Source organism: Oncorhynchus clarkii, chromosome 19 (assembly GCF_045791955.1).
Source record: "Oncorhynchus clarkii lewisi isolate Uvic-CL-2024 chromosome 19, UVic_Ocla_1.0, whole genome shotgun sequence".
Lineage (NCBI taxonomy): Eukaryota > Metazoa > Chordata > Actinopteri > Salmoniformes > Salmonidae > Oncorhynchus > Oncorhynchus clarkii.
Window position 1 is genome coordinate 51,978,429 of NC_092165.1, and position 27,106 is coordinate 52,005,534.

General features: G+C 43.0%; 1 protein-coding gene across 1 annotated transcript in view; it reads left to right on the top strand.

Moving 5' to 3' along the window:
- LOC139375365 (lysophospholipid acyltransferase 2-like) overlaps nucleotides 1-27,106 on the top strand; it is a 77,709-nt gene that overhangs the window by 23,193 nt on the left and 27,410 nt on the right. The window contains exon 2 of the mRNA XM_071117079.1: nucleotides 23,182-23,327. Within this exon, the coding sequence (XP_070973180.1) occupies nucleotides 23,182-23,327 (146 nt within the window). The remainder of the gene's footprint in view (nucleotides 1-23,181; nucleotides 23,328-27,106) is intronic.

Here is a 27,106-nt window from a genome sequence, read left to right on the forward strand (position 1 = left end):
GTTGCAGCTGAAGGTGGCACAACCAGTTATTGAGTTACAGTTCATAGAAGGAAATCAGTCCATTGAAATAAATTCATTAGAACAGCGTTGAGATTCCCTGCAATGACAACAAGCTCAGTCTGATGACGCTGTGACGCACCGCCCCCAGACCATGACGGACTCTCCACCTCCAAATCGATACCGCTCCAGAGTGCAGGCCTCGGTGTAATGCCTATTCCTTCGACGATAAATGCGACTCCAACAATCAAAACCACGACTCATCAGTGAAGAGCACTTTTTGCCAGTCCTGCCTGGTCCAGCGACGGTGAGTTTGTTCCCAAAGGCGACGTCGTTGCCGGTGATGTCCGGTGAGGACCTTACAAAAGGCCTACAAGCCCTCAGTCCAACCTCTCTCAGCCTATTGAGGACAGTCTGAGCACTGATGGAGGGATTGTGCATTCCTGGTGTAACTCGGGCAGTTGTTGTTGCCATCCTGTACCTGTCCCGCAGGTGTGATATTCGGATGTACCGATCCTGTACAGGTGTTGTTACACGTGGTCTGCCACTGCGAGGACGATCAGCTGTCCGTCCTGTCTCCGTCTCCCTGTAGCGCTGTCTTAGGCATCTCACAGTACGGACATTGCAATTTATTGCCCTGGCCACATCTGCAGTCCTCATGCCTCCTTGCAGCATGGCTAAGGCACTTTCACGCAGATGAGCAGGGACCCTGGGCATCTTTCTTTTGGTGTTTTTCAGAGTCAGCAGAAAGGAGTTTTTAGTGTCCTAACTTTTCATAACTGTGACCTTAATTGCCTACCGTCTGTAAGCTGTTAGTGTTTTAACGACCGTTCCACAGGTGCAATGAAGATCTGTGAAGTTATTTGGATTTTCACGAATTCTTTGAAAGACAGGGTCCTGAAAAATAGTTTTTTTTTTTTTTTGCTGAGTTTGCGTAGGATTGTGCCTTTAGCTGCTGGACAATGAAAGAAAATTGAATTGAAAACCAATTGAAAATGAGAGAAAAAGGTTACTTGTTTCAATGGTATATGGAAGTCTTTTAGAAAATATATGCTTGCAAGTTTGGTTGGGTTTTGGCTACGCTACTTTGAAGCAAGGTAAGACTTGCCTCCAAAATAATAATGTAGTTAAACTTTCAGTTTCCAAACAATTAAGTATACGTTTTCAAAATGCATACTGCCTCCAGCTCATTGCAAAGTGGTGTGTGATGTACTGAAGCCTGCCAAGTTGTGTAGTCACTTGAATGGCAAGCGCGCTTCAATTACCAATTGGGAATGATTTTTTTAATCGTGGCAATGATTGGGGTCATTTAAAGCCCGTTTCATGCCAGCAGCAACAAACAGCTGTTTGAGTTTTATCAGCAGCTCTCTGGCTACATCCACTAATATTTTAATCAATCAATAGGCTAAAATGCATTATTTCACAATGTGAGCTTTCTTCTCCAGGACAATTTGTAGGTGCCAATTTTATCAGCTTTTCATTTATTTTAATTGTCCAGAATTCTGCTATTACCGGCTAACGGAAACCCTGACTGTACCCTCACAGAAAATAGACTTTTGTTTAATTGAATACAGACTGGGGCTGTACCTTTCTCATTGCTGATGAAATTTGATTTGATTTTGAAATCCTGATTGTCAGGGGTTGTCTTGGGGAGGCAGACTGATGAAATCCTCATATGCTACAGACTTTGCTTCTCTCTGCTCTTACCCAGACTCAAAGCAGAGCAATGGCATAGGCCAAGCCCCTGTCTCGCTGCAGGTGTGTGTGGCATGCTATTTGATGTTTAACCTGAGCAGACATGCACCCCCCCGCCTACCCTCTTTTCTGTGTCAGTCTTTTTTTGTCCTTTGCTTTTGGGAGGGGGGGGGGGGGGGTGTGGCTGGGGAGATGAAAGTTGAAAGCATGTTGTCTTGCAGGGGGGGTGTTGGCCATGAATGAGGCTGTTATTAGGTTTGAGAGTTGGAACGGGCAATAGAATGTGGAAAGAGTGGCCTATCCTTGTCTTCTGTTACTGAAATAAGAATTTAGGGCTTTCAGCTTCATCACAGCACCAGTACCTCATCTTGTAGGCCTACTGAACAGTACTACTGTGGCTCCTGCTGATTCCAACACAGCCTTGTTGTCTTTGTCCAACGACTGCAGTAAAAAATAATATATTTATGCATTGTATTTTGGTAGATTTTTCTCCCTCAATAACCACGTTTCCATATGCAGTGTATATATTTATTAAAAACATCACGACAGCTGTGATAACAGGATGTGTTCGTTCGACATGGTGTTATACTTTGTCGGTAAAATAAAAAAAGCAGTAATGAGAGTGTGTGTGTGTGTGTGTGGTCTTCCCAATACGACTCAGGAAACATGTTGTTTATTAGGCTACAGATGAAATAGGTTGTGATGAACTTCACAGGGTGGAGAAAGTGCATGGTAATGAGCTAGGTATGCCTTATCAATAAATATTGAGTGTCTACAAATATTCTCACTCTTATCCATAATAAGACTGGCCTACCCAGGCAGACTGGCCTACCCAGGCAGACTGGCCTACCCAGGCAGACTGGCCTACCCAGGCACATTTGCTGTTTATAATAACAGTAAGGCACCTCTGGGCTTTGTGGTATATGACCAATATTCCATGGCTAAGGGCTGTATCCAGGTACTCCGCATTGCGTTGTGTGTGTAGAACAGCCCTTAGCCGTGGTATATTGGCCATATACCCCCCCCCCCCCCCCCCCCCCCCCCCCCCCCCCCCCCCCTGTGCCTTATTGCTTAATTAAATGTTTACACTGTCACAGTTTGCTTCAGAGATGAGGTAGCCTATGTCCTTGGCCTTAGTGTTACATTTAAACAAGTCTCCTGTTAATGTCAGTGACTTTAATATAGACATAATATGCATCCTATACTACATGGCGACAATAAAACCTCTTTATTTAAAACATTTTTTTTGCTGATGCACAAGGAGATGTATGAGTATTCAAACCTCTTCTCCCTCTCCATCTCACAACCTTCATTTATTCACTCTGCCATTCATCAGCTGTTGTCCTTCTACATTTGGATCTATGGATCCGCCTACTTTGCTTTTCTTGCAGGTGAGAAATGTCCTGTATTGGGAGCAGATGTAAATAAGATGAGAGTTGGGGGAAAATGTTGTAACGGTATTCCACGGGAAAATGGCAAAATGCTAATGAGTGACGAGGCTAGATTTATCATCCCCTGACTCTTGCTGAAGGGCGTTAGGCCAGAATGAAAGTAGTGCTTCTTCAAAGATTATTTTTGGGCTGTGGGCTTCTAATCTTGGATTGTGTGCGAAGGAAGCACTATTTAAGGTTTAATTTAACATAGTAGTGTGTTTCAAAAGATATACTGCTAGTTGGGTGACAGGTAGCCTGGCGGTTAGAGCGTTGGGCCAGTAACCGAAAGGTTTCTGGGTCAAATAGCCGAGCCGAAAAGGTGACAACTGTCTGTGCCCTTGAGCAAGACACGTAACCCTAATTTTCTCCAGGGGTGGTGTAATACTGACCCATTTTAAAACCACACATTTCACTGGACCTATCCAATGTGTGTGACGACAAATTATTTAACTTTTTTTGGTGAAGAGAATGCAGACATTCAGTCAGACTAGTCGGTCATGTGTTGCTGTTTGTCAGATGTTGAAGAGATACGGACTGTGGGGGGTACATTACATAGACCGTCCTGGGAATGGTACAGTAAATAAACACTAGTGTTGCACGGTATACCGAAACCTAAACTTTTTTGATACAATTATACCTTTTTAAGGCGTTCAGTACTATAGTTTTTATGTTCAGTGCTGTGAAATGTGTCTCACGTGATTGAAAGGATCACGTCTGTCTTACTGCAGCCTGTTTTTATAACGCAAAGAGGAAGGTTAGTGCCTGCTCCAGTTACTCATTTGTTGCTAGAGCTGTCTGGGCTGCATTGTCAACTCCCCTCTCAGGCTTCAATTAAACACACTTGAATAATGCCACAATGCATGTTGAAACTGTTCGCAAAACAATGTCCTTACAGGCTAGAACACTTTTACAATGGAAGATGAAGCCGGTAGCTTCCATAGCTGTGGGATGTTTTGAGTAGGGGGTGCCGAGTATATAAAGTCACCTTTTTTGTAGTAAAATATTTGCAGACTAACAATTTAAAATACAATTCCTAATGTGATGAGTATCCTAAGCAAAGGACAAGATGTTAAATACATTTGTCAAAGTTTTATATAATTACTCCTGTCTATACACAAATACATTTAATAATTCAATGTACTTAACCAGAGAGCATGACTCATCAAGAAACCAGGATCATTAGTTTTTTAAAAACAATAGCTGTGGATTGGTTCAACTCACCAGTGTGGAGGCCTGTGCCTAGTTGGGAAGCCCTTTTAATCTGGGCAGCGTGTGTGGTAATAAGCGTAGCTGATTATTGAGATGCGGCTGTCAGTGAAAAGATAATGTCTTGATTTATTATTTGAAATGTTGAGACTAGAAGAAGGGGGTGGGTTTGTGGTGAAGATAATGTCTCTCTCCAGAATGTGCTAAGCGGTGTCCCGCCAATTCTTGTGCATTCATTGTTTTGTTAATTGTTTGCCCTTTTTGTTTATTTTGATCAATTCCCCCTTACCTACACGGAGTATTACCTACACGGAGTATTACCTACACGGAGTATAACCTACACGGAGTATAACCTACACGGAGTATTACCTACACGGAGTATTACCTACACGGAGTATAACCTACACGGAGTATTACCTACACGGAGTATTACCTACACGGAGTATAACAAACATTTAGGAACACCTTCCTAATATTGAGTGTCACCCCCCTCATCCACAGGGATGCTGGCCCATGTTGACTCCAATGCTTCCCCCGGTTGTTAAGTTGGCTGGATGTCCTTTGGGTGGTGGACCATTGTTGATACACACGGGAAACTGTTGAGCGTGAAACCCAGTAGCGTTGCAGTTCTTGACACAAACCGGTGCACCTACTAACATACCCATGCCTTGCCATACCATTTACACTCAGATTGTATATGTGTGCCATTCAATGTCACAATTGTCTTAAAAATCATTCTCTGTCCTCTTAATGTTGACTGAGAGCACGCGCCTGGTTTCTCTGTCCTCTTAATGTTGACGGAGAGCACGCGCCTGGTTTCTCTGTCCTCTTAATGTTGACGGAGAGCACGCGCCTGGTTTCTCTGGCCTCTTAATGTTGACGGAGAGCACTCTCATGAACTGGCTTGCTGTGCGCAAATGTAGTAAAGTGCCAATTTGGGGGATGTCTGATTGTCTTGAACCGGTTCCAACCCCTGGTTAAGGAACCGAAAATGTTTTTTCAAGGAACAGAACCGAGAACGTATTTTAAAAGCATGGGAACTGGTTAGTAACGTTTTTACGCTCCAGGCAACAAAAAAAATGAAATCCCACAATACACCCAACTAAGTGCCTATGCAAAGCCCTCACTGTCACTCAGAAACCGATTAAAGTGTCTGCCTGCCAACTGAAAATCTTTACTTGTCTGTGTAGGCTACCTGCCCCTCCCTCTGAAGCAGGCCATAGTCTACTGTAGCTGACTTTACAGGCTCATTCAGAAATTAGGGAAAGAGATTTTTAATTAGAGAACATTGATTTACTTTTTCAATGCTAGCTAAGGATACTATTCTCATATTTCACATTGGATTTATTAACAACAAAAAGGTAGTGTTTTTATTTAGATTCTGGTGCAGCTCTGCACCCACACGTTTGTTAACTTGCTAGTGTCTGCTTGCTAGTGTCTGTTTGCCGGCTCCATAGCAAGCTGCTCTATCCATTGGTGAAGTCATTTAATGTCAAGCTAAATGGAAAACGGATTTCACATGTTGAAGTAAACAAAGGAATTATTTAAATGTACTTTTTGCTGGTCGGAACAGTTAAATAAAACAAATATAATTTTTCTGTTCAAAACATTTGTTTTGGTTCCAGGGGAGCACTAAGCCCTCTTGGCACCACTGTATCTGTTTTCTTAGTGTGTCTGCTTCTTTCCCTATTGGTTGATTAGATGCAAGTTGCCATGAGAGCTCCATGAGAGCCAAAATGAGCTCCTCCTTGCACAATTAAACTCCACATAGGCCTACACTGAGCAGTGGGCAAAGACAAGCTTGGATTGTTTGCTATTCCTAAACAAGAAGGGCAGCTGCTGCCAAGTCATAAGATCATGCCCTAGAAGGCGTCGGTAGAGGCATGGGCCACCAAATGACTTATGAATGCAGAATGTGGGTGAGGCTGTGTGGTGGCCATTGTTTGCTATTATACTTTATGGCATTTCAACAGCGCCAGGTCTTTCCTGGACCTTTACTGTTTATAGGGCTAATTACAACGGTGGTCTTCATAACCAAGACAAAACAGATTTGTAGATTGTGTTTTGATCCCTTATTCTGGAATCAGAAATATACTATTTACTTTGACCCTGCTTGGCTGAGAATGACTGTATTCCAGAGTTGCAGGCTTCTGTGTTTGACCCACCCTGCATAGTACACATTGTTTCCTCATAGAGATGAATTCCGTCTCGCTGACTGTAATGCGATTGGGGAGATGTGTTCTTCTCACTACTGTTCAAGGTTCAGTGAACCGAGAGGTTTCGTAATGGCAGAGGACGCAAAGTTAAATGCTTCAGCCCCCCCCCCCCCCCCCCCCCTCCCCCATATATCCTCTGTACACCATGCTTTGTCATTCATCACAATTGAACTATTTAATCTGTTGCCAAAGCTTTTCTTTAAGGAATTCCCCTAACATCGAGCAGTGTTGTGACTATGCTTCCACTTGACACTAAAGGGAAGGCACTGACAAAGATCTGCATAGAAACAGAGATGGTATGTCTGTCAGGAAGTGAATTGACAGTGAACTCCAAGTGATCGAAGACACCGCTTGGCTCCTTGCTTGCTGTGTCCAAGAAATGGAGCTTCTGAGAACCTGTGATAAGAACCTTCTCGTGAGACCAATGACTATCCTCGCCATCTTTCTTCTCTGCTGTCCACACCAGCTAGACCTATCCCATCTTGTCATTTGTCACTCATCTCCATGCCTTCCTGGCATGCTGGTTAATTGAGAAATAGCATTGAATAAGCTAATTATCTTGGTTCTTTAGCATGACAACCATGAAATGGCTTCCTCTTAATGCGCTGTGATTGCCAATTTGACAGTTAAGCCTACAACATCAGATAAAGGCCTGGGGATCCAGGTGAGGTTGAAGTGAACGCTGCCATAGTTATCTTTGGCTTTTATTCAGGCTTAAATAATCCTGCCTCTTGTTTAGCCGCATGCGTAGGATGTTAGCAGGTGGCTAGTTGTGGGGAAAGGCCTCATGTGTCCCACCCCCACATAAGCTTCTCTTTAAGTGCATCTTGACCTTATAGTGCATTTAATTTTCAGACACAGCTAAGCGTAACGTGCTCTTTGAAAACACAACTTTAATCACTATTTGTCATAAGAAATCAAGGGTGCTGAATCATCTATGTTTTGTCAAATTCATCTAGTCTGTTTTGCAGAAGGTTGAAGCAGCCAGACCTTTGTACTGTTACGTAGTAGTTACAGATGCCTTTTCAGGCAGAGTAACCAGGGCAAATCTAAATGTCTCTGCAGAAGGACAGACTGGTTGTATTCGCTTAGCAGACTGTCTGTTCCGTGTCCCAAAATAAACATATTCAAAGAAGTCTGAAGCATTTCATAAGATTAGCTAAGCCTTTCTTCAAAGAGCTCTTCTCCATTCATGAGATGCATGGAAATGATTCTCTCTGCACGAAATTTCAAATCAAGTCCTTTCAGTGGTGTTGTAATTATACCTGTTGATTACAGGGTAATTCTCAATCATGGCTGCCCAGAAAGTAAGAATGGCAAGTGATTAATGAAATGTGACATATCTGAACACAAGTAAATGAGGCAGTTATCACCTGTTCCTGAGAACCAAAATAGCTGTGTAAAAGAAATACTCTCTCACACACACACACACACACACACACACACACACACACACACACACACACACACACACACACACACACACACACACACGGCTTCTATAGGCATCTTTAACTACCTCTATCTGAACAAGGCTGGCAGTACAGCAGCTTTATTTGGTGTAATTGGATTTATTACAGCCTGCATGCTAAATTCAAGTGGCCATCAGAAGGCCACTTGAGAAGTTTGTGTTGACAGCAACACCCCCGTGCCCTCCCTCCCTAGCTCAGCAGTCACTCAGAGGTTGTTTGGTAATTGTTCCTCTACGTGGTTAGCATTGGGTACAATGACCAGCATCCGTATAGGAATACAGAGGGAATGTATCGCCTTCGCTCTGATCATTAACTTTACAACCAGTGATGGAACACTCAATGCTATGTGTTTTTACTGAAATTTGACCTCAGATTTTTGTATAAACATACGCTACAACATTGGATGCCAGTATATTGTATTATAGATAAATCTCTTCTTACATTATCACCCAAGGGTATCATGCATTGTTAAAATATATATCACTCTCTTTATACACACGTTTTACTGGAGTCCATCCATTGGTCCATTTGGGAGCAATACCAAAGACCACCGCCATCTTGTATAGACATTACAGAGCCAGGAAGTCCATGGGTGCATTTCTGTTGTCTAGAATGGCTTTCTCTGCATCTCCTTTCTTGATGGAATGACCTTTATGTGACGCAAATCCCCAATGTCCCATCTTGCTTTATTTAACCTATCCCAGGTTTTCAGTGCAGAGGAGTGAAGGACCCTTTACAAACACACACTGGGGCATCTTAATAATTCAGTGTCTTGTCCTTTACTGTTGCCGTCTTTATAGATTCTATCCTCTGAATAACAGACTATTTTTAGAATGTGTTTTTACATGGTCTTTTATGGTATTCCAGAGTATGTACTTTCATATCAGTTATTTAGACGGACATTGCTTCTGTTGATGCTTGGCGCTGTCATCATTACATCACTAGTAGCCAATCATTGTCGTCTCTTTCTCACTGTTCTGATGTTTCTGCGCTATGATTGGTTCCCTGACAGAAGTGCAGCAGAAGCTCTCTTCACATTTACTTAGTTTCAATTCCCTAAAAGAGGATGCAGGTTTGAAGAGAAACAATCATGTCTTCAATGTTAACAATGCTTCCTTTGCGCAGACACCCTCTCACCTACACAACGAGGATTTTCCTTTAATCTATGCTGAACAAAAAATATAAACGCAACATGTGAAGTGAGCTTAAATAAATGATCCCAGAATTTTGTCATGTGCACAAAAGGCTTGGTCTCAATTTTTGGGGCGCAGAAATGTGTTTACATCCCTTTGCCAAGAAAATCCATCCACCTCACAGGTGTGGCATATCAATCCGCTTATTAAACAGCATGATCATTACACAGGTGCACTTTGTGCTGCGGACAACAAAAGGCCACTCTAAGATGTGCACACATTTGAAGGGACTGTGCAATTGCCATGCTGACTACAGGAATGTCCACCAGAGCTGTTTTATATTTTTCAGATAAGTTTCAATTGATTTCCTTTTTATATGAACTGTAAGTGAGTAAAATGTTTTGAAATTGTTGCATTTGTAGAGTAGAATGTGTGTGGCTTTTTGTTTCCTCAGTCTAGTCTGAATGGGGGAAACTCCAGGCATATTTTTGGCGGGCTCTGCATGTCAATGTTGGCACCCTCCATACTTGGTGGCATAATTAGGCTTACAATACATGACCAAAAGAATGTGGACACCTGCTCGTCAAACATCTCATTCCAAAATCATGGTCATTATTAATATGACGTTGGTCCCTCCCTTTGCTGCGTTTCTACTTTTCCAGAGTGTAATGGACTGTTCCAGAATCCACTCCAGACGATATTTGGCATTTCTCATGGTGATCTGAAGCTTGTGTGCGGCTGCTAGGTCATGACCACTACACGCTTCAGCACTCGTCAGTCCCGTTCTGTGAGCTTGTGTGGCGACCACCTTCGCGGCTGAGCCGTTGTTGCTCCTAGATGTTTCCACTTTACAATAACAGCACCTATAATTGTCAGTTTGTATGTGCGCTTGCAAGTCTTGGCATGCTAGCAAATGGTTGGGAGGCTGTGCATTTTTGCGTACATTCTAAAGGAGCTGACGCCATTCCTCACACTCCACACTCACTCACGCCTGGGTTCAGTCTGATCCACCCAGGCTGGGGATTGTCTCCGTTCACCCTCTCACTTTAGGTGTCTGTTAAAAAAGGCTCCATCTGTGAGGAGCAGGGCCCTAGCTAACCCTTCTCAGTGGAAACCGATGGAGGATACGGAATGCAGATGTTGGCCTACAGTAGGAAGTGGTAGTTAGCACTGACTGGCGTTAAGCCGAGGAACTGCTGTGGCATTCTGTTTGACCCTGAGTAGGGCAACTCTGTAAAACGCCCCCGGGGAGCTGAGTGAGGAGAGTGTCTAGATGGAGTGGAAGGCTCAGATAAGCAACCTTCCTGCAACTCATTATGGAAACCACAGGAGTGGAGACAGTCAGTTCAGTCTCTCTATCAACCCCTTAGAGCTACGTCATTTAAAAAATATAAAACATTATCGCTACCCAGCAAACTTGATTTCTGTCCAGTTTTGTTTCACTTCATGAGTCTGTGAGGCTGTGGAGGGCTGGCAGTGGGAGAAGGTAGCCTGATGGTTGTGGAGGGCTGGCAGTGGAAGAAGGGTGGCTGTGGAGGGCTGGCAGTGGGAGAAGGGAGCCTGATGGTTTGTGGAGGGCTGGCAGTGGGAGAAGGGAGCCTGATGGCTGTGGGTGGTGGAGGGCTGGCAGTGGGAGAAGGGAGCCTGTGGGTAGTGGAGGGCTGGCAGTGGGAGAAGGGAGCCTGATGGCTGTGGGTAGTGGAGGGCTGGCAGTGGGAGAAGGGTGCCTGATGGCTGTGGGTGGTGGAGGGCTGGCAGAGGGAGGAGACCAGAGAGCTGTCAGCGCTCCTCTGGATACCTGGCTCTCCTCCTTTCTCTCGCTACTATCTCCCCATTAGCTCTGAACCAAGCATCATGTCAGGACACTATGTCAGGACACTATGTCCGGCAGCTAAGAGCCTGTCCTCATTTGTATGCAGTCATTGCTCAGCAGCTTTGCGATAGTATGATTGTATTGGTTTTATTATGATTAGAGGGTAGTGTAATCTAATATAGGTCACTTAAGTCAACTACTGCCTTTGGGGAGCAGTCTGCACCTTTGACCCTTAGTGAGAGGAATCGATGCAGAGGAGTGGTCATGTGTTTATGCTAGCTTGCAATATGGTGGTGTGGTACACAGTGATGTAGTGATAAACTCTGATCACCGGTCCCTGTGAAAAAAGTCAAGCCTACCTTCATTGCAATTTTTTTTTCAGGGAGGGGGCTAAACTGTTTACCCTCCAGTACACCACTGGTTGTGCAGCGCAATGTTTATTGGTAATGACTTGAAAATGTGGCTGTTTCTTGGCTTGATTGTGTTCGATCACTGTTCCTATGACAACACACACATGTCAGTAGTGAAGTGCAGTCTGTTCCATTCAGCAGGTACCACTTGTAAAAGGACGTCATTCAATCCACCGATCAATAACTACTTTCTGCTTATTAACGATGAAACAGCGCTCCATAGCAACAAGCTGCTCAATGCAGAAGACATGGATTGTAGAAGATCAGGGGAACACAGGCCAACAGTCTCCTCAACACTATAGCCACAACTCAGATCACCTTTTGAGACAAAAATGTGATGTTTTCTGACAACACCCGTGTGTGCTGTTAAACAAGCAATGAATGTCACCAAAATGTGAAGTGTTCTTTGGAATTAGTGTGTTAATTTGGGTTATCCCATGTAAGTCTAGATAGGATGAGATTTGTAGTGCTTTTTCTCTCAGTTGTTTGGTCTCCATCTCTGCAATTTTCTGGACCGTGCTGATTGCTGGGTTGCTATTTTTGCCACTGCGGGGCACAGATTAGTCAATGATAAATGTAAGCATGTTATGTCCCCAGCCACCATTACCCACGAAGAGAACAGCTTATAGTCATCAAAGTGTGGAATTACATCTAAAACCATCAGGCAGGTATAGACTTTTTGAAGTTGGCTGGCATGGGAAGCCATTGCTTCTCTATTTACTTTTGATTTGTTGTTACTTATGAGTAGGCATTGAGTGGGGGTTGAGGATAGCCTTGCATCGAGTATTGGTTTCATTTTGTGAAATCGTTGATTAGCTGACACTCGTCTTCTATGTAGGTCATGTATAACGGTTGTTTTCACATACAGTGCTGTTAAAGTATTTGCCCCCTTTCAAATGTTTTATGTAAGTTATGCAACACCCAATGCCCCTGTGTGGAAAAAGTAATTGCCCCCTTACATTCTAACTGGTCGTGCCACTTTTAGCTGCAAACACTCCAACCAAAAGCTTCCTGTAGGTGTTGATCAGTCTCTCACGTCGCTGTAGAGGAATTTTGTCCCACTCTTCCATGCAGAACTACTATAACTCAGCAACATTTGTGGGTTTTCAAGCATGAACTGCTAATTTCAAGTCCTGCCACATCTCAATTAGGATTAGGTCTGGACTTTGAGTAGGCCATTCCAAAACTAACATTTTGTTTCATTTTAGCCATTTTTACGTAGACTTGATCACACTATCACCACCACGTTTGACTGTTGGTATGAGGTTCGTACTGTGGAATGCAGTGTTTTTAGCCAGGTATAATGGGACACGTTATACTTCTGACTCATCTGACCATAGAACATTCTTCCAAGAGTCTTGATGATCGTCATGTGCTTTTTGGGAAACCAGTCAACTTTGTATTATTATAGCAACAGTCAGCACACATGCAACTTTTTAGTTTTAGTTTTTTGGAACTGTTATGAGCTGTAACTGTCAAATAAATGGCAGCAATAAAACCATAGGCAGGGCAACATTATCTACATGATAAAAGCTTTTGCCTAACTTGTGGAAAATACCTGACAAAATGTAAGCCAGTTTGACACATTATGACAAGTTATCATACTTTTGTATATACTATATAGTGTATGTGGACACCACTTCAAATTAGTGGATTTTGCTATTTTAGCCACACCTGTTGCTGACAGGTGTAAAAATCAAGCACACAGCCATGCAAACTCCATATACAACGTGGCACCGTCATAGGATGCCACCTTTCCAACAGTTCACCAAAGTTTGATAAAAAATCACAAGTCAAATCGCAATTGAAAAATTTGTTTAAAAATAAAGCCTACATATTTTTGGGCCATATTGCCCAGCCCTACCTCCACCCTATCCATGCATCCCTTATTTTGCCTTATAAGCTTACTTTCACTATCTCAAATTAATTAATTATTGTCTCGTTAGCCCCTGGGAGCATGCATTCCCTAAACAATGATACTGATGACAATAGAAGTGGGAAGAACACGAGACCGGAGCCACCATTTTTTTCCCTCTTCCTACTGTTTGGGCGTGAAGAGAAACCAAAGGACCTCTGTGTTCTGTAAATACCTCCTGATATGATACACAGGCTTTCTGCCTGAGTGATTAGCGCCAATAGCCGCCAACTGTCGCTACATCTGCAAGCCAGACAGAAGCTGACTCTAGGTTTGGCCGGTATCCACATTTTCATACCGTTTCTGTACCATACCGGGGTATACGGTATTATCGGAAGTGTACACAAGGGGTACTATTTAAAACATATATATATACAGTGCCTTGCGAAAGTATTCGGCCCCCTTGAACTTTGCGACCTTTTGCCATATTTCAGGCTTCAAACATAAAGATATAAAACTGTATTTTTTTGTGAAGAATCAACAACAAGTGGGACACAATCATGAAGTGGAACGACATTTATTGGATATTTCAAACTTTAACAAATCAAAAACTGAAAAATTGGGCGTGCAAAATTATTCAGCCCCTTTACTTTCAGTGCAGCAAACTCTTTCCAGAAGTTCAGTGAGGATCTCTGAATGATCCAATGTTGACCTAAATGACTAATGATGATAAATACAATCCACCTGTATGTAATCAAGTCTCCGTATAAATGCACCTGCACTGTGATAGTCTCAGAGGTCCGTTAAAAGCGCAGAGAGCATCATGAAGAACAAGGAACACACCAGGCAGGTCCGAGATACTGTTGTGAAGAAGTTTAAAGCCGGATTTGGATACAAAAAGATTTCCCAAGCTTTAACCATCCCAAGGAGCACTGTGCAAGCAATAATATTGAAATGGAAGGAGTATCAGACCACTGCAAATCTACCAAGACCTGGCCGTCCCTCTAAACTTTCAGCTCATACAAGGAAAAGACTGATCAGAGATGCAGCCAAGAGGCCCATGATCACTCTGGATGAACTGCAGAGATCTACAGCTGAGGTGGGAGACTCTGTCCATAGGACAACAATCAGTCGTATATTGCACAAATCTGGCCTTTATGGAAGAGTGGCAAGAATAAAGCCATTTCTTAAAGATATACATAAAAAGTGTCATTTAAAGCTTGCCACAAGCCACCTGGGAGACACGCCAAACATGAGGAAGAAGGTGCTCTGGTCAGATGAAACCAAAATTGAACTTTTTGGCAACAATGCAAAACGTTATGTTTGGCGTAAAAGCAACACAGCTGAACACACCATCCCCACTGTTAAACATGGTGGTGGCAGCATCATGGTTTGGGCCTGCTTTTCTTCAGCAGGGACAGGGAAGATGGTTAAAATTGATGGGAAGATGGATGGAGCCAAATACAGGACCATTCTGGAAGAAAACCTGATGGAGTCTGCAAAAGACCTGAGACTGGGACGGAGATTTGTCTTCCAACAAGACAATGATCCAAAACATAAAGCAAAATCTACAATGGAATGGTTCAAAAATAAACATATCCAGGTGTTAGAATGGCCAAGTCAAAGTCCAGACCTGAATCCAATCGAGAATCTGTGGAAAGAACTGAAAACTGCTGTTCACAAATGCTCTCCATCCAACCTCACTGAGCTCGAGCTGTTTTGCTAGGAGGAATGGGGAAAAATGTCAGTCTCTCGATTTGCAAAACTGATAGAGACATACCCCAAGCGACTTACAGCTGTAATCGCAGCAAAAGGTGGCGCTACAAAGTATTAACTTAAGGGGGCTGAATAATTTTGCACGCCCAATTTTTCAGTTTTTGATTTGTTAAAAAAGTTTGAAATATCCAATAAATGTCGTTCCACTTCATGATTGTGTCCCACTTGTTGTTGATTCTTCACAAAAAAATACAGTTTTATATCTTTATGTTTGAAGCCTGAAATGTGGCAAAAGGTCGCAAAGTTCAAGGGGGCCGAATACTTTCGCAAGGCACTGTATATATTAGTGAGTGAGTGAAACATTAGGAACACCTTCCCTTTTGCCTTCTGAAGCAACTCAATTCGTTGGCATGGATTCTATAAGGTGTCAAACACGCCACAAGGATGCTGGCCCCCTAGGGGGGACTGGCTGGCCCGGCCGGCCACAGAGTCTATGGACTGGGCTACAGTAGTACTAGTAAAAGAGAACTAGGAGATGCTCTATCACTTCCAGTCGATTTTTCTCTCCGTCTTGCTTCAGAATCCTCCCTGAGCTCTGTGCACACTGAAGCGCAGTACTTAGAGGGGGGGAACAAACAATCAAATGTAGTGGCTCAGGTTCCTGGGAGCAGATGGTGATGGGGAAAGTGCGGATCTGAGCTGAAGTCAATCTGAAAAGCGTTCCAAATGTAATTTGTGTCTTTCCTTCCAAATGTAGGCGCGTGTTAATCTGCTCCCGTAATGAATGAGATTCACTATGGGACCACTGTGAAGGATGAGAGGAACCAATGGATGAGGCAAAGATAAACGAATGCATTCACAAACACGCGCACATACAGTCCCCACCCACCACATTAGCTTAAATAGCTTAGTCAGAGTCCTAGTGGATTTTTCTCTGAGTGATTGTACTCCACTATAGCAGCCCCTTGGTATACTCTACTGTATGTGGGAGGGAGGGAGAATGGTACAGTGAAATACCATTAGGAATAGAAAGGGTGTGGTACTCTCAATACAACTAGTATTTGTCATTGTAGATTGGATGTGTGACTAGGGCTGTTATGGTTACCATATTACCGCCACACCGGCGGTCATGATGGCAGTCAAATTCCACGTGCACATTTAGTCACGGTAATTAGGCTTCTCCAAGTTCTGATGCTGGTCATAAGTAGCCTACCGTACATGCTAACTGCCTGGTACTCAGCCCTCTGTCACTAATCATTCTGACATCAATGCAAATGTGTTCACAAATCTAATCAAACAACATTTCTATAGGGTATGCAATTGTGTGAGAAAACAGTGATGGCCTCTATTAAAAAGAGGATCCCATCGGTTTTCTATAGGCTAGGCCTACTTTATTTATTTATCTATTTATTTATCTATCAACTTTGCTAATAATAAGCACATTGCTTATCCGTTTACAACAGGAGTATAGCCTACCTGGCTGGCATGAAAAATCCTCTTTTAGTACGTTGATGACATGTATTTTTCCCGCTGCCCCTGTATCGAGACAGGTGTATGATAATTGTCCATTGTAAATAAATATAAATTCACACATTATTTAGTAAATGTGAAGACAGGATTAAATCAAGAATAGTCCGATGGGTGACAAGATTAGCATATCACTTGAGTGATGCCCAGCTAAGGCGAGAAATGCGTGATTTTTCAAATCATAGTCGACACCTCATGTAGCCTAGCCCATAGGCCTATATGTTTTAATAAGGTATGTATCACACCTCATGTAGCCTAGCCCATAGGCCTATATGTTTTGATAAGGTATGTATCACACCTCATGTAGCCTAGCCCATAGGCCTATATGTTTTAATAAGGTATGTATCACACCTCATGTAGCCTAGCCCATAGGCCTATATGTTTTGATAAGGTATGTATCACACCTCATGTAGCCTAGCCCATAGGCCTATATGTTTTGATAAGGTATGTATCACACCTCATGTAGCCTAGCCCATAGGCCTATATGTTTTGATAAGGTATGTATCACACCTCATGTAGCCTAGCCCATAGGCCTATATGTTTTAATAAGGTATGTATCACACCTCATGTAGCCTAGCCCATAGGCCTATATGTTTTGATAAGGTATGTATCACACCTCATGTAGCCTAGCCCATAGGCCTATATGTTTTGATAAGGTATGTATCACACCTCATGTAGCCTAGCCCATAGGCCTATATGTTTTGATAAGGTATGTATCACACCTCATGTAGCCTAGCCCATAGGCCTATATGTTTTGATAAGGTATGTATCACACCTCATGTAGCCTAGCCCATAGGCCTATATGTTTTGATAAGGTATGTATCACACCTCATGTAGCCTAGCCCATAGGCCTATATGTTTTGATAAGGTATGTATCACACCTCATGTAGCCTAGCCCATAGGCCTATATGTTTTGATAAGGTATGTATCACACCTCATGTAGCCTAGCCCATAGGCCTATATGTTTTGATAAGGTATGTATCACAACTAAAGTGGCCAAATAACGTCTTAAAATTAAGCACATTAATCTGCTTTACAACGGGTGTAGAGCCTAACTGGCATACATAAACAGCACGTGAGTTTAAAGTTTGGGAAATAATTTTTGCATTAAAAATGCACCTTTTTATAATAAAAGCATTACATGTATAATGGCTAAACGTTCTGATCTGTTGCGTCAGCAGCATTGAGTAAAAAAGGTTATTTGATGCTAGTGGTGGTATTAATTTGGGATCTAGCTCATCCCACAACTGTCCCAGACTGTGTGGTATATTTATTTCTCACACACAATAGAATAGGTCAACTTTTGTATTATGGTGGATAGTAGATTGACATATGCTAGTGCTTTTGCTGTTTGTTAGGCCTACTCTTCCAATATCTACAATATGCGCCTCAAAATTGGATAAGGATGCGCACAGTTGTGTCCCAGATGTCTGTCTTCACTTGTAGCCTGTGTGAGAGACCTGGTCACGTGATGGAGAGCCATTTGAGTGAGAAGTGCTTCGGATCAAGCAGCCGAGAGAAGGGATGAATATAATTATTATAATTCCCAAGGTCACATCGGCCACTGGCTGCAATAGACATGTTTTTTTAGGGGGTATTTCGGCCACACAAAAGGGATGCCGCCTGGAAATTCGAGGCATTATCAAGTGCTTTTAAAAATTGTTAATGAGAGACTGATTAACTGTGTACTACCTGTACAAAAAACCAAACTCATGCCTTTCATGCGATTATTTTTCAAGTCCTCAAGTCCATTAGTTGCAAGATGCAGCCTTAGAATGTATTAAAAATATAGCCCAACATTTGTATCACAACTAAAGTTACATGAATGACTCTAAATTAAGACTATAGGAGTACCTGTTTCTCTTAACTGCAACACAGAATATCCGCATGTGTGCACTCAAATGTTTCAAGATTTTATTCCGCTATGTTCAATTGTATTCTTCATACTATAAAATAATCCCATGGAATTCTAAAGGTCTGCATCAATGGCTTGTAGGCTTTGCGTGGAAGCCAGGAGATGCTTAATGTGTTTACGGTAACTAAGGTCAATTACCTTGAGACCGGCAGTTATTTGCTTGACAATCACCGGCTGCCAAAATGTCATGACCGCCACAGCCCTGGGTGTGACCACAGTTACTGTGCACACTGTCTCCAGGGTGCCATGATGCACGGAAAGGCAAAGGCGATAGACTGGGTGGTACCGATAGTTGAGGTCCTACTGTTGACTTTAGCAACATGCCGGCTTCTGAAATAATTGTGCCTACTACAATTGATAAGATGGGCTATACTCTGTGTGTGTGTGTGTGTGTGTGTGTGTGTGTGTGTGTGTGACAAAGCGTCACCAGTCTTAAGTTGAGTTGATCATTGATGTTGGTAGCTTTTATGTAAGGCTTTGTTAACATAGAATAAACAGGAGGAAACCAAACTTTCCACAAAGAACAAAAAAGGTGTCCTCTATGCCTGCTTTATCCATTTATCATCTTGATGCACCCATCCCGTTAGCGGGATCATTTTCGTCAACCACCGCTGAATTGCAGAGCACCAAATTCAAATTAAATTACTGATGAAATCACAAGTGCAATATAGCAAAACACAGCTTAGCTTGTTGTTAATCCACCTGGCGTGTCAGATTTCAATAAAGCTTTTCGGCGAAAGCATACCAAGCGTTTATGTAAGAACATCTCCTCAGTAGACAAAATATTACAAACAGCTAGCAGCCAAGTAGATTGGTCACGAGAGTCAGAAAAGCAATAAATTAAATCGCTTACCTTTGATCTTCGGATTTTTTGCACTCACGAGACTCCCAGTTACACAATAAATGTTCCTTTTGTTCCATAAATATAATTTTTTATATCAAAAATACCTCCATTTGGTTGGCGTGTTTTGTTCGGAAATCCACAGGCTCGAGCGGTCACGGCGGGGCAGACGAAAATTCCAAATAGTATCCGTAATGTTCGTAGAAACATTTCAAACATTTTTTTATAATCAATCCTCAGGTTGTTTTTACAATATATAATCGATAATATATCAACCGGGAATGTAGCTTCTTCAATAGGAGAGAGAGATATGTCTGCTCCAAGCTGTTGCGCATACAAAACGCTGCTGGCACCCAGCCATACAATGATGCGATGTGATCTTTCTCGCTAATTTTTCAAAATAAAAGCCTGAAATGTCTAAAGACTGTTCACACCATGGGGAAGCCATAGGAAAATAAATCTGGTTGATATCCCTTTTAAATGGAGCGAAGGCAGGCTATGGAACATGGAGCTTTCAAAATAGAGGCCACTTACTGGTTTGATTTTCCTCAGGTTTTCGCCTGCAATATCAGTTCTGTTATACTCACAGACTATATTTTGACAGTTTTGGAAACCTTTATAGTGTTTTCTATCCTAATCTGACAATTATATGCATATTCTAGATTCTGGGCCCGAGAAATAGGCAGTTTAATTTGGGCGCGTTTTCATCCAAACATCAAAATACTGCCCCCTACACTCGAGGTTATCATGAAAACAGCCTTATCAAAGAGCTTGGGTTCTATCAACAGTGTATTCTCCTGTGTAGTAGTGCCAGCTGCCACGGTGCTGTAATAGTGTCTCTTCCCAGAAGCGACAGAGGCACTGCTCTCTTCCAGTTAAAAAATATGATTTTATTTAGGATGGTAAATCAAATAAAAGTTCATTGGTCGCATACACAGTTTAGCAGATGTCATAGCGGGCACAGCGAAATGCTTATGTTACTAGCTCACAAACAAGGAATCAAGGATGAATCCGAATAACAGTTATTAAAATGGAATCTATACATATATACACTGGAAGAATTTACACATCTACTCTGTGCAGCTGTCTCCACTACTTTCATTTTGGGAGCACCGTGCAACAAAACAATTATCCAATAAACTCTATGGGTAACGATATTTTGCCACAACACACTTCTTTTCACTGCTCAAACACAGGCTGATAAGGGTTAACAAACCAAACATAATGCTAGAAATGTTTAAATGTAGCTAATTAAATTAATCATGTGTGGGGAACACAACGGCACAATCCCTTTTCACGAAAACTTTCCCTCAGAACTGTGCCGCCTGTTTTTTGTTTGTTTTTTTTTCTTCCCTGAGCTAAGTAATGGCATTCTATAGCAAGCTAGCTAGCAAGAACAACAATGAAATGCACTGGAATTCAAGCTTTAACAAAAAACGATCAACCAGAAGATGATGATGATGATGATGACAATGTCGGAGATGCTGCTACCGATCCACCACCGCAAAGAAAAAAAACATCTACGTGTTTCAAGAGGGGTTGCTTTTGCCAATTCTAGTGCCTAAGGAGGAGCACATCCAGCATCCCAATGTCCAAGGCAGCAGGGAGACTCATTTGGGTCTTGCAACCTAAAACACGAGTCGTTGCTAAAATATAACTTAAGCCAGAAGCACATCAAATACATCGGAGTTGGAGCAACATCAATATTTATACCACCAGGCAGCCAAATTTGACAGGCAACAGGTGGCAGGCAGCCCAAGCCGGTCAACAGGCAGAGCTAACGGAGCTAGAGATAAAATGTAACATTGTCAAAGAAAAGATGGCTTTTACCAAATTCGGAACCATGTTACTCACCCAGAAAAAGAATGGATTGCAAATCAACCCTATTATTGACACCATCCCGGACACTATCCGGGAAGAGGGTTAGTGGTATCTGGGCTTTTTGGGATGTTCCTACCCCTAAACCCTTACCCTAAAAGCAAGTTGATTTGTTAGAGAGATCAAATAAATTGATTAGTTGTTGTGAGAGGAGACTAAACATTTATTTCATTATCCAAGTATCAGTTCATAGTCCATGTTGCCTTACATAGTTAATAATAATAATCTGTTACCTGACTGCAGTAATGGATAACTGTTTGCAGTTCCACTTTTAAATACAAAGGTGGTTTTTAATCACCTACCGTATATACATGTTTGCTGTTGCACTTTTCAATACAATCAGTGTTCTGTTTTGTATGTTACATTTCTTTGTACAAAACTAGTTACCTAATGTAAACGTGGCAAGTGTCTTCACTGATATTTACAACCTCTCCCTGACCCAGTCTGTAATACCTACATGTTTCAAGCAGACCACCATAGTCCCTGTGCCCAAGAACGCCAATGTAACCTGTCTGTAGCCATGAAAGGCTGGTGATGGCTCACATGAACACCATCAACCCAGACACCCTGGACCCGCTCCAACAGATCCACAGGTGACGCAATCTCTGTTGCACTCCATACTGCCCTTTCCCACCTGGACAAAAGGAATCCTTACGTGAGAATACTGTTCATTGACTACAGCTCATAGTGCCCTGCAAGCTCATCACTAAGCTAAGGAGACGGAGAATGAACACCTGCAACTGGATCCTGTATTTCCTGACGGGCTGCCCCAAGGTGGTGAGGGTAGGTAACACATCCGCCATGCTGAACTTTGAACACGGGACCCCCTCAGTGGTGCGTGCTTAGTCCCCTCCTGTACTCCCTGTTCACCCACAACTGCATGGCCTCTTCCAAATGTATTCAGCTGCTCCATTGAGAGCATCTTGACTGGCTGCGTCACCGCGCTTGGTATGGCAACTGCTTGGAATGCGACTGCAAGGCACTACAGAAGGTAGTGCGTATGGCACAGTACATCACTGCGGCCGAGCTCCCTGCCATCCAGGACCTCTATACCAGGCGGTGTCAGAGGAAGGCCCTAAAGATTGTCAGACTCCAGCCACCCAAGTCATAGACTGTTCTCTCTGCTACCGCATGGCAAGCGGTACCGGAGCACCAAGTCTGGGCCCAAAAGGCTTCTTAACAGCTTCCACACCAAAGCCACAAGACTGCTGAACAGTTGATCAAATGGCCCCCAGACTTTTCATTGACCCCCCCCCCCCCCCCCTTTTTATTTGTTCTGACTCGCTCTTGCACTGGCTCACTCACTTGACTCTACTCACACATACTACACTGACATTCCTACATATGCGCACACACACAAAACAGATGCATATTGATGCTTCACACCATTCACATACGCTGCTGCTGCCCTGTATCTATGCTGATTGCCTAGTCACTTTTACCCCTACCTACATGTACATATTACCTCAACTACCTTGTACCTCTGCACATTGACTCGGTACTGGTACTCCTTGTACTGGGGCGGCAGGTAGCCTAGTGGTTAGAGAGTTGGGCCAGTAACGAAAGGTTGCTGGATCGAATCCCCGAGCTGACAAGGTAAAAATCAATCAGTAGTTCTGCCCCTGAACAAGGCAGTTAAACCCACTGTTCCCCAGTAGGCCGTCATTGTAAATATGAATTTGTTCTTAACGGACTTGCCTAGTTAAAATAAATATATCCTCGTTATCCTCGTTAACACCTGATGACAATTAAGAATGATAGGACAGTCATTTGCAGTAATAAATAAATAAACATACTTTTTGAGCACCAGAATGAACTATGTCAGGAATAAAGTACTTAAATATTCTGTGTGAAACGAAGTGTCTAGTGCTTGTACAAAACTAGTCTGTATGACATGGGACAGCAGCGGTGTCTGTTTGAGGATAAGGTGTGTGTGTGTGTGTAGGTGCATCACCTGGTACACGGCTAGTGATGGTTCTTACAGTCTGACCTGGTAATAGAAGCTGTTTTTTGTTTGTTGTTGTACACAACTCACTAAAGCTTTGATTATTTCCTTGTGTGTCTCCTCTCCCAGGTGAACTTTGTGGTGTGTCAGCTGTTTGCCCTGTTGACAGCCTTCTGGTTTCGTCTGTATCTCCACCCCAGTAAGACCAGTCCCTTCATCAGACATGTGGTGGCCACGCTACTGGGCTTCTACCTAGCTCTCTTCTGCTTCGGCTGGTGAGTGCTGTTACTGTCACGTCTTTTCACCTCTCTTCCTGAAATTCTTTCTCTTGTCCCTGGTTCCCTCCATCTCTCCCTTCCTCAGCCCTTCCTGCTTCTCTCACTCTTCCCTCTCTCTCCGTCACGCCTTTCTTCCCCTGTGTCTCTGAGCCTCCCCCTCACCCCTGTCGTCCGTCTGTCTCTCCCTCCCTCCACCCATCCCTCCTGCCTCTGTCGCCCTCCCTCCATCCTTTACGGGCCAAGGCAAACTGGTCGATGCAGAGGCAATTGATATCCAATTAGGAAGCTGTTGGGCCTGTTGTAAACAACCTGCTGTCCCTTGGCAGTGTGCCCCTTAGCATTTTCCTGTAGACACCGAGAGAGAACCCTAAGTGTGTGTGAAACACTAACTGCGTCATTCCACCATGGCAGCGGCTCTGTGCATGTTGGATCATGTGCTGCCACCATCGGCACATCACATTGATGGTAAGGTGATACTGTTGTGGTCAGATCAAATTTTGTGTTGCTTTTAGTGTAATGTCTTGTTAGTCATCTGTAAAACACACCTTCACGGCTTTAGAATGTAGAGGACAGTAGTACCATAAACTGCATTCATTCATATCACTTTAGTTTGACAATCACTGACAAGCCATTCCTTTTTGGTTTTTATATATATTTCTATATTTTTTCAATAAACAAAAACATACTTTGACAAAAACAACAGACAACTTTAACATTTACATTTCAACAAACATAAATGACATCCCACCTGCTCAGACCCACATGTTCCCACGGTATCCACACCCAATGTTGTTTCCAATGCTTGTTAGACTCTTCCCCCATATGACTTCACATTGTGTTGTTTCTGTCTGTAGCCAGATTTATTCCAATATTTAAATAATAAAGTATTAGAGTTTTCCATTCTCTTAACATTGGAGTGTCATTTGACCTCTAGTATTGAAGTAATAGCTTCTTCAATATAAGTGACGAAAATAAAAAATATTGTCCAACCCCATTGGGTATGTCACTGCACCCTCGTATGCCATGTCTTGAGATATGCAGATAGACGGATTAGAAGTAAACATGCATTGTAAAACTTCTGACAGACAGCATTCTAACTCTGCCCATAGCTTCCGGACTTTCTAGCACTCCCAGAAGGCATGACCTGACTTACTTTTACTCCTTCTCTTCCCACAGTCCTGCTACCACTCAATTCTGTCTGACATATTGACTCTGAATGACGCACGCACACTAACTCCATTCCTCTGCTGTACTTCAGACTGTGAGGACACACAACGCCCTAGGGGACTTACCAAGTCCATCATACTGCTGTGTACTGTAGATATACAGTCCCAGTCAAAAGTTTGGACACACCTAGTCAGTCTAGGGTTTTTCTTTATTTTTACTATTTTCTACATTTTAGAATAATAGTGAAGACTCAACTATGAAATAACACATTAACACAGACTACTGTACGTGAACGGATGATCTCCCCATGTGTAGATCCCACCGTGAAGCATGGAGGTGTGATGGTGAGAGGAATACTTTGTGGGTGACACTGATTTATTTAGAATTCAAGGCACACTTAACCAGCATGGCTACCACCGCATACTGTTGGAAAAGCATTCCAGGTGAAGCTAGTTGAGAGAATGTCAAGAGTGGTGGCTACTTTGAAGAATCTGAACTGTAAAATATATTTTGATTTAACACTTTCCTTTTGGTCACTACATGATTCTGTATGTGTTGTTTCATAGTTTTGATGTCTTCACTATTAGTATACAATGTACTTGAATGAGTAGGTGTCAACTTTTGACTGGTACTGTATTTGGATCGTTGTCACCATCATACTACTGTGTACTATAGAGAAACTCAGCAAAAAAATAAATAAACTGTGTTTATTTTCAGCAAACTTAAGGTATAAATATTTGTATGAACATAATATTCAACATCTGAGACATAAACTGAACCAGCTGCATTAAGTACTGCAGTGCATCTCCTCCTCATGGACTGCACCAGATTTGCCAGTTCTTGCTGTGGCATGTCACCCCACTCTTCCACCAAGGCACCTGCAAGTTCCCAAACATTTCTGGGTTGCATGGCCCTAGCCCTCACCCTCTGATCCAACAGGTCCCAGATATGCTCAACAGGATTGAGATCCAGGCTCTTTGCTGGGCATGGCAGAACACTGACATTCCTGTCTTGCAGGAAATCACGCACAGAACGAGCAGTATGGCTGGTGGCATTGTCATGTCAGTATGAGCCTACAGGAAGGGTACCACATGAGATAGGAGGAGGATGTCTTCTATGTAATGCACAGCGTTGAGATTGCCTGCAATGACAACAAGCTCTGTCCGAGGATGCTGTGACACACTGCCCCAGACCTTGACGGACCCTCCACCTTTAAATCGATCCCACTCCAGAGTACAGGCCTTGGTGTTATGCCCATTCCTTCGACGATAAACGCAAATCCGACCATCTCCCCTGGTGAGACTAAACCGTGACTCGTCAGTGAAGAGCACTTTTTGCCAGTCCTGTCTGGTCCTGTGACGGTGGGTTTGTGCCCATAGGCGATGTTGTTGCTGGTGAGAGAACCTGCCTTACAACAGGCCTACAATACAGTGGGCATCTTTCTTTTGGTGTTTTTCAGAGTCGGTAGAAAGGCCTCTTTAGTGTCCTAACTTTTCATAACTGTGACCTTAATTGCCTACCGTCTGTACGCTGTTAGTGTCTTAACGACCGTTCCACAGGTGCATGTTCATTAATTGTTTATGGGTCATTGAACCAGCATGGGATACAGTGTTTCTTTGAAAGACAGGGTATTGAAAAAGGGACGTTTCTTCTTTTGCTGAGTGTATTTGGATATTTGTCCACCGTCATGCTGCTGTGGATTAGTGATGCGCCGATATGACATTGTTGTCCGATACCGATATTTTCCTTGCCAAAATAAGCGATACCGATAACTGTTAACTGTACTAGAATGCTTAGAAGTTAAGTAGTTAACACACAGTTGTTTAAGGCACTGCATCTCAGTTCAAGAGGCGACATTACAGTCCCTGGTTCGAATCCAGGCTGTACCACATCTGGCCGTGATTGGGAGTCCCATAGGGCTGCGCACAATTGGCTCAGCGTCGTCCTAGTTTGGCCGGGGTAGGCCGTCATTGTAAATAAGATTTTGTTCTTAACTGACTTGCCTAGTTAAATTAAAGTTACACACAGACTAAAAATATTTGTTTGGGGCATTCACATATGTCCCCATTACCAGGAAAACTTAATCAAAACCTATTTCTTTCACTTACTTGCTGTGCTGTTTCGTTGTTCAGTTTCATTCTCAACCATTATTTCTTCACACATGTCAAGCAGTGAAGTTTCAGCTTCGTCTTTCCGTAACCTCTCTTCGTCGGTGCGAACTGTCACTGTGTCCATTTCCATCTTGTCCAGCTGTGAATGTAACATTTCACGTAAACCCTGTCTCTTGTCTGCATGGAAGTTGCGGTCCTTGTACCTAGCATCGAGCATGGAAGTAGCGGTCCTTGTACCTAGCATCGAGCATGGAAGTAGCGGTCCTTGTACCTAGCATCGAGCATGGAAGTAGAGGTCCTTGTACCTAGCATCGAGCATGGAAGTAGCGGTCCTTGTACCTAGCATCGAGCATGGAAGTAGCGGTCCTTGTACCTAGCATCGAGCATGGAAGTAGCGGTCCTTGTACCTAGCATCGAGCATGGAAGTAGCGGTCCTTGTACCTAGCATCGAGCATGGAAGTAGCGGTCCTTGTACCTAGCATCGAGCATGGAAGTAGC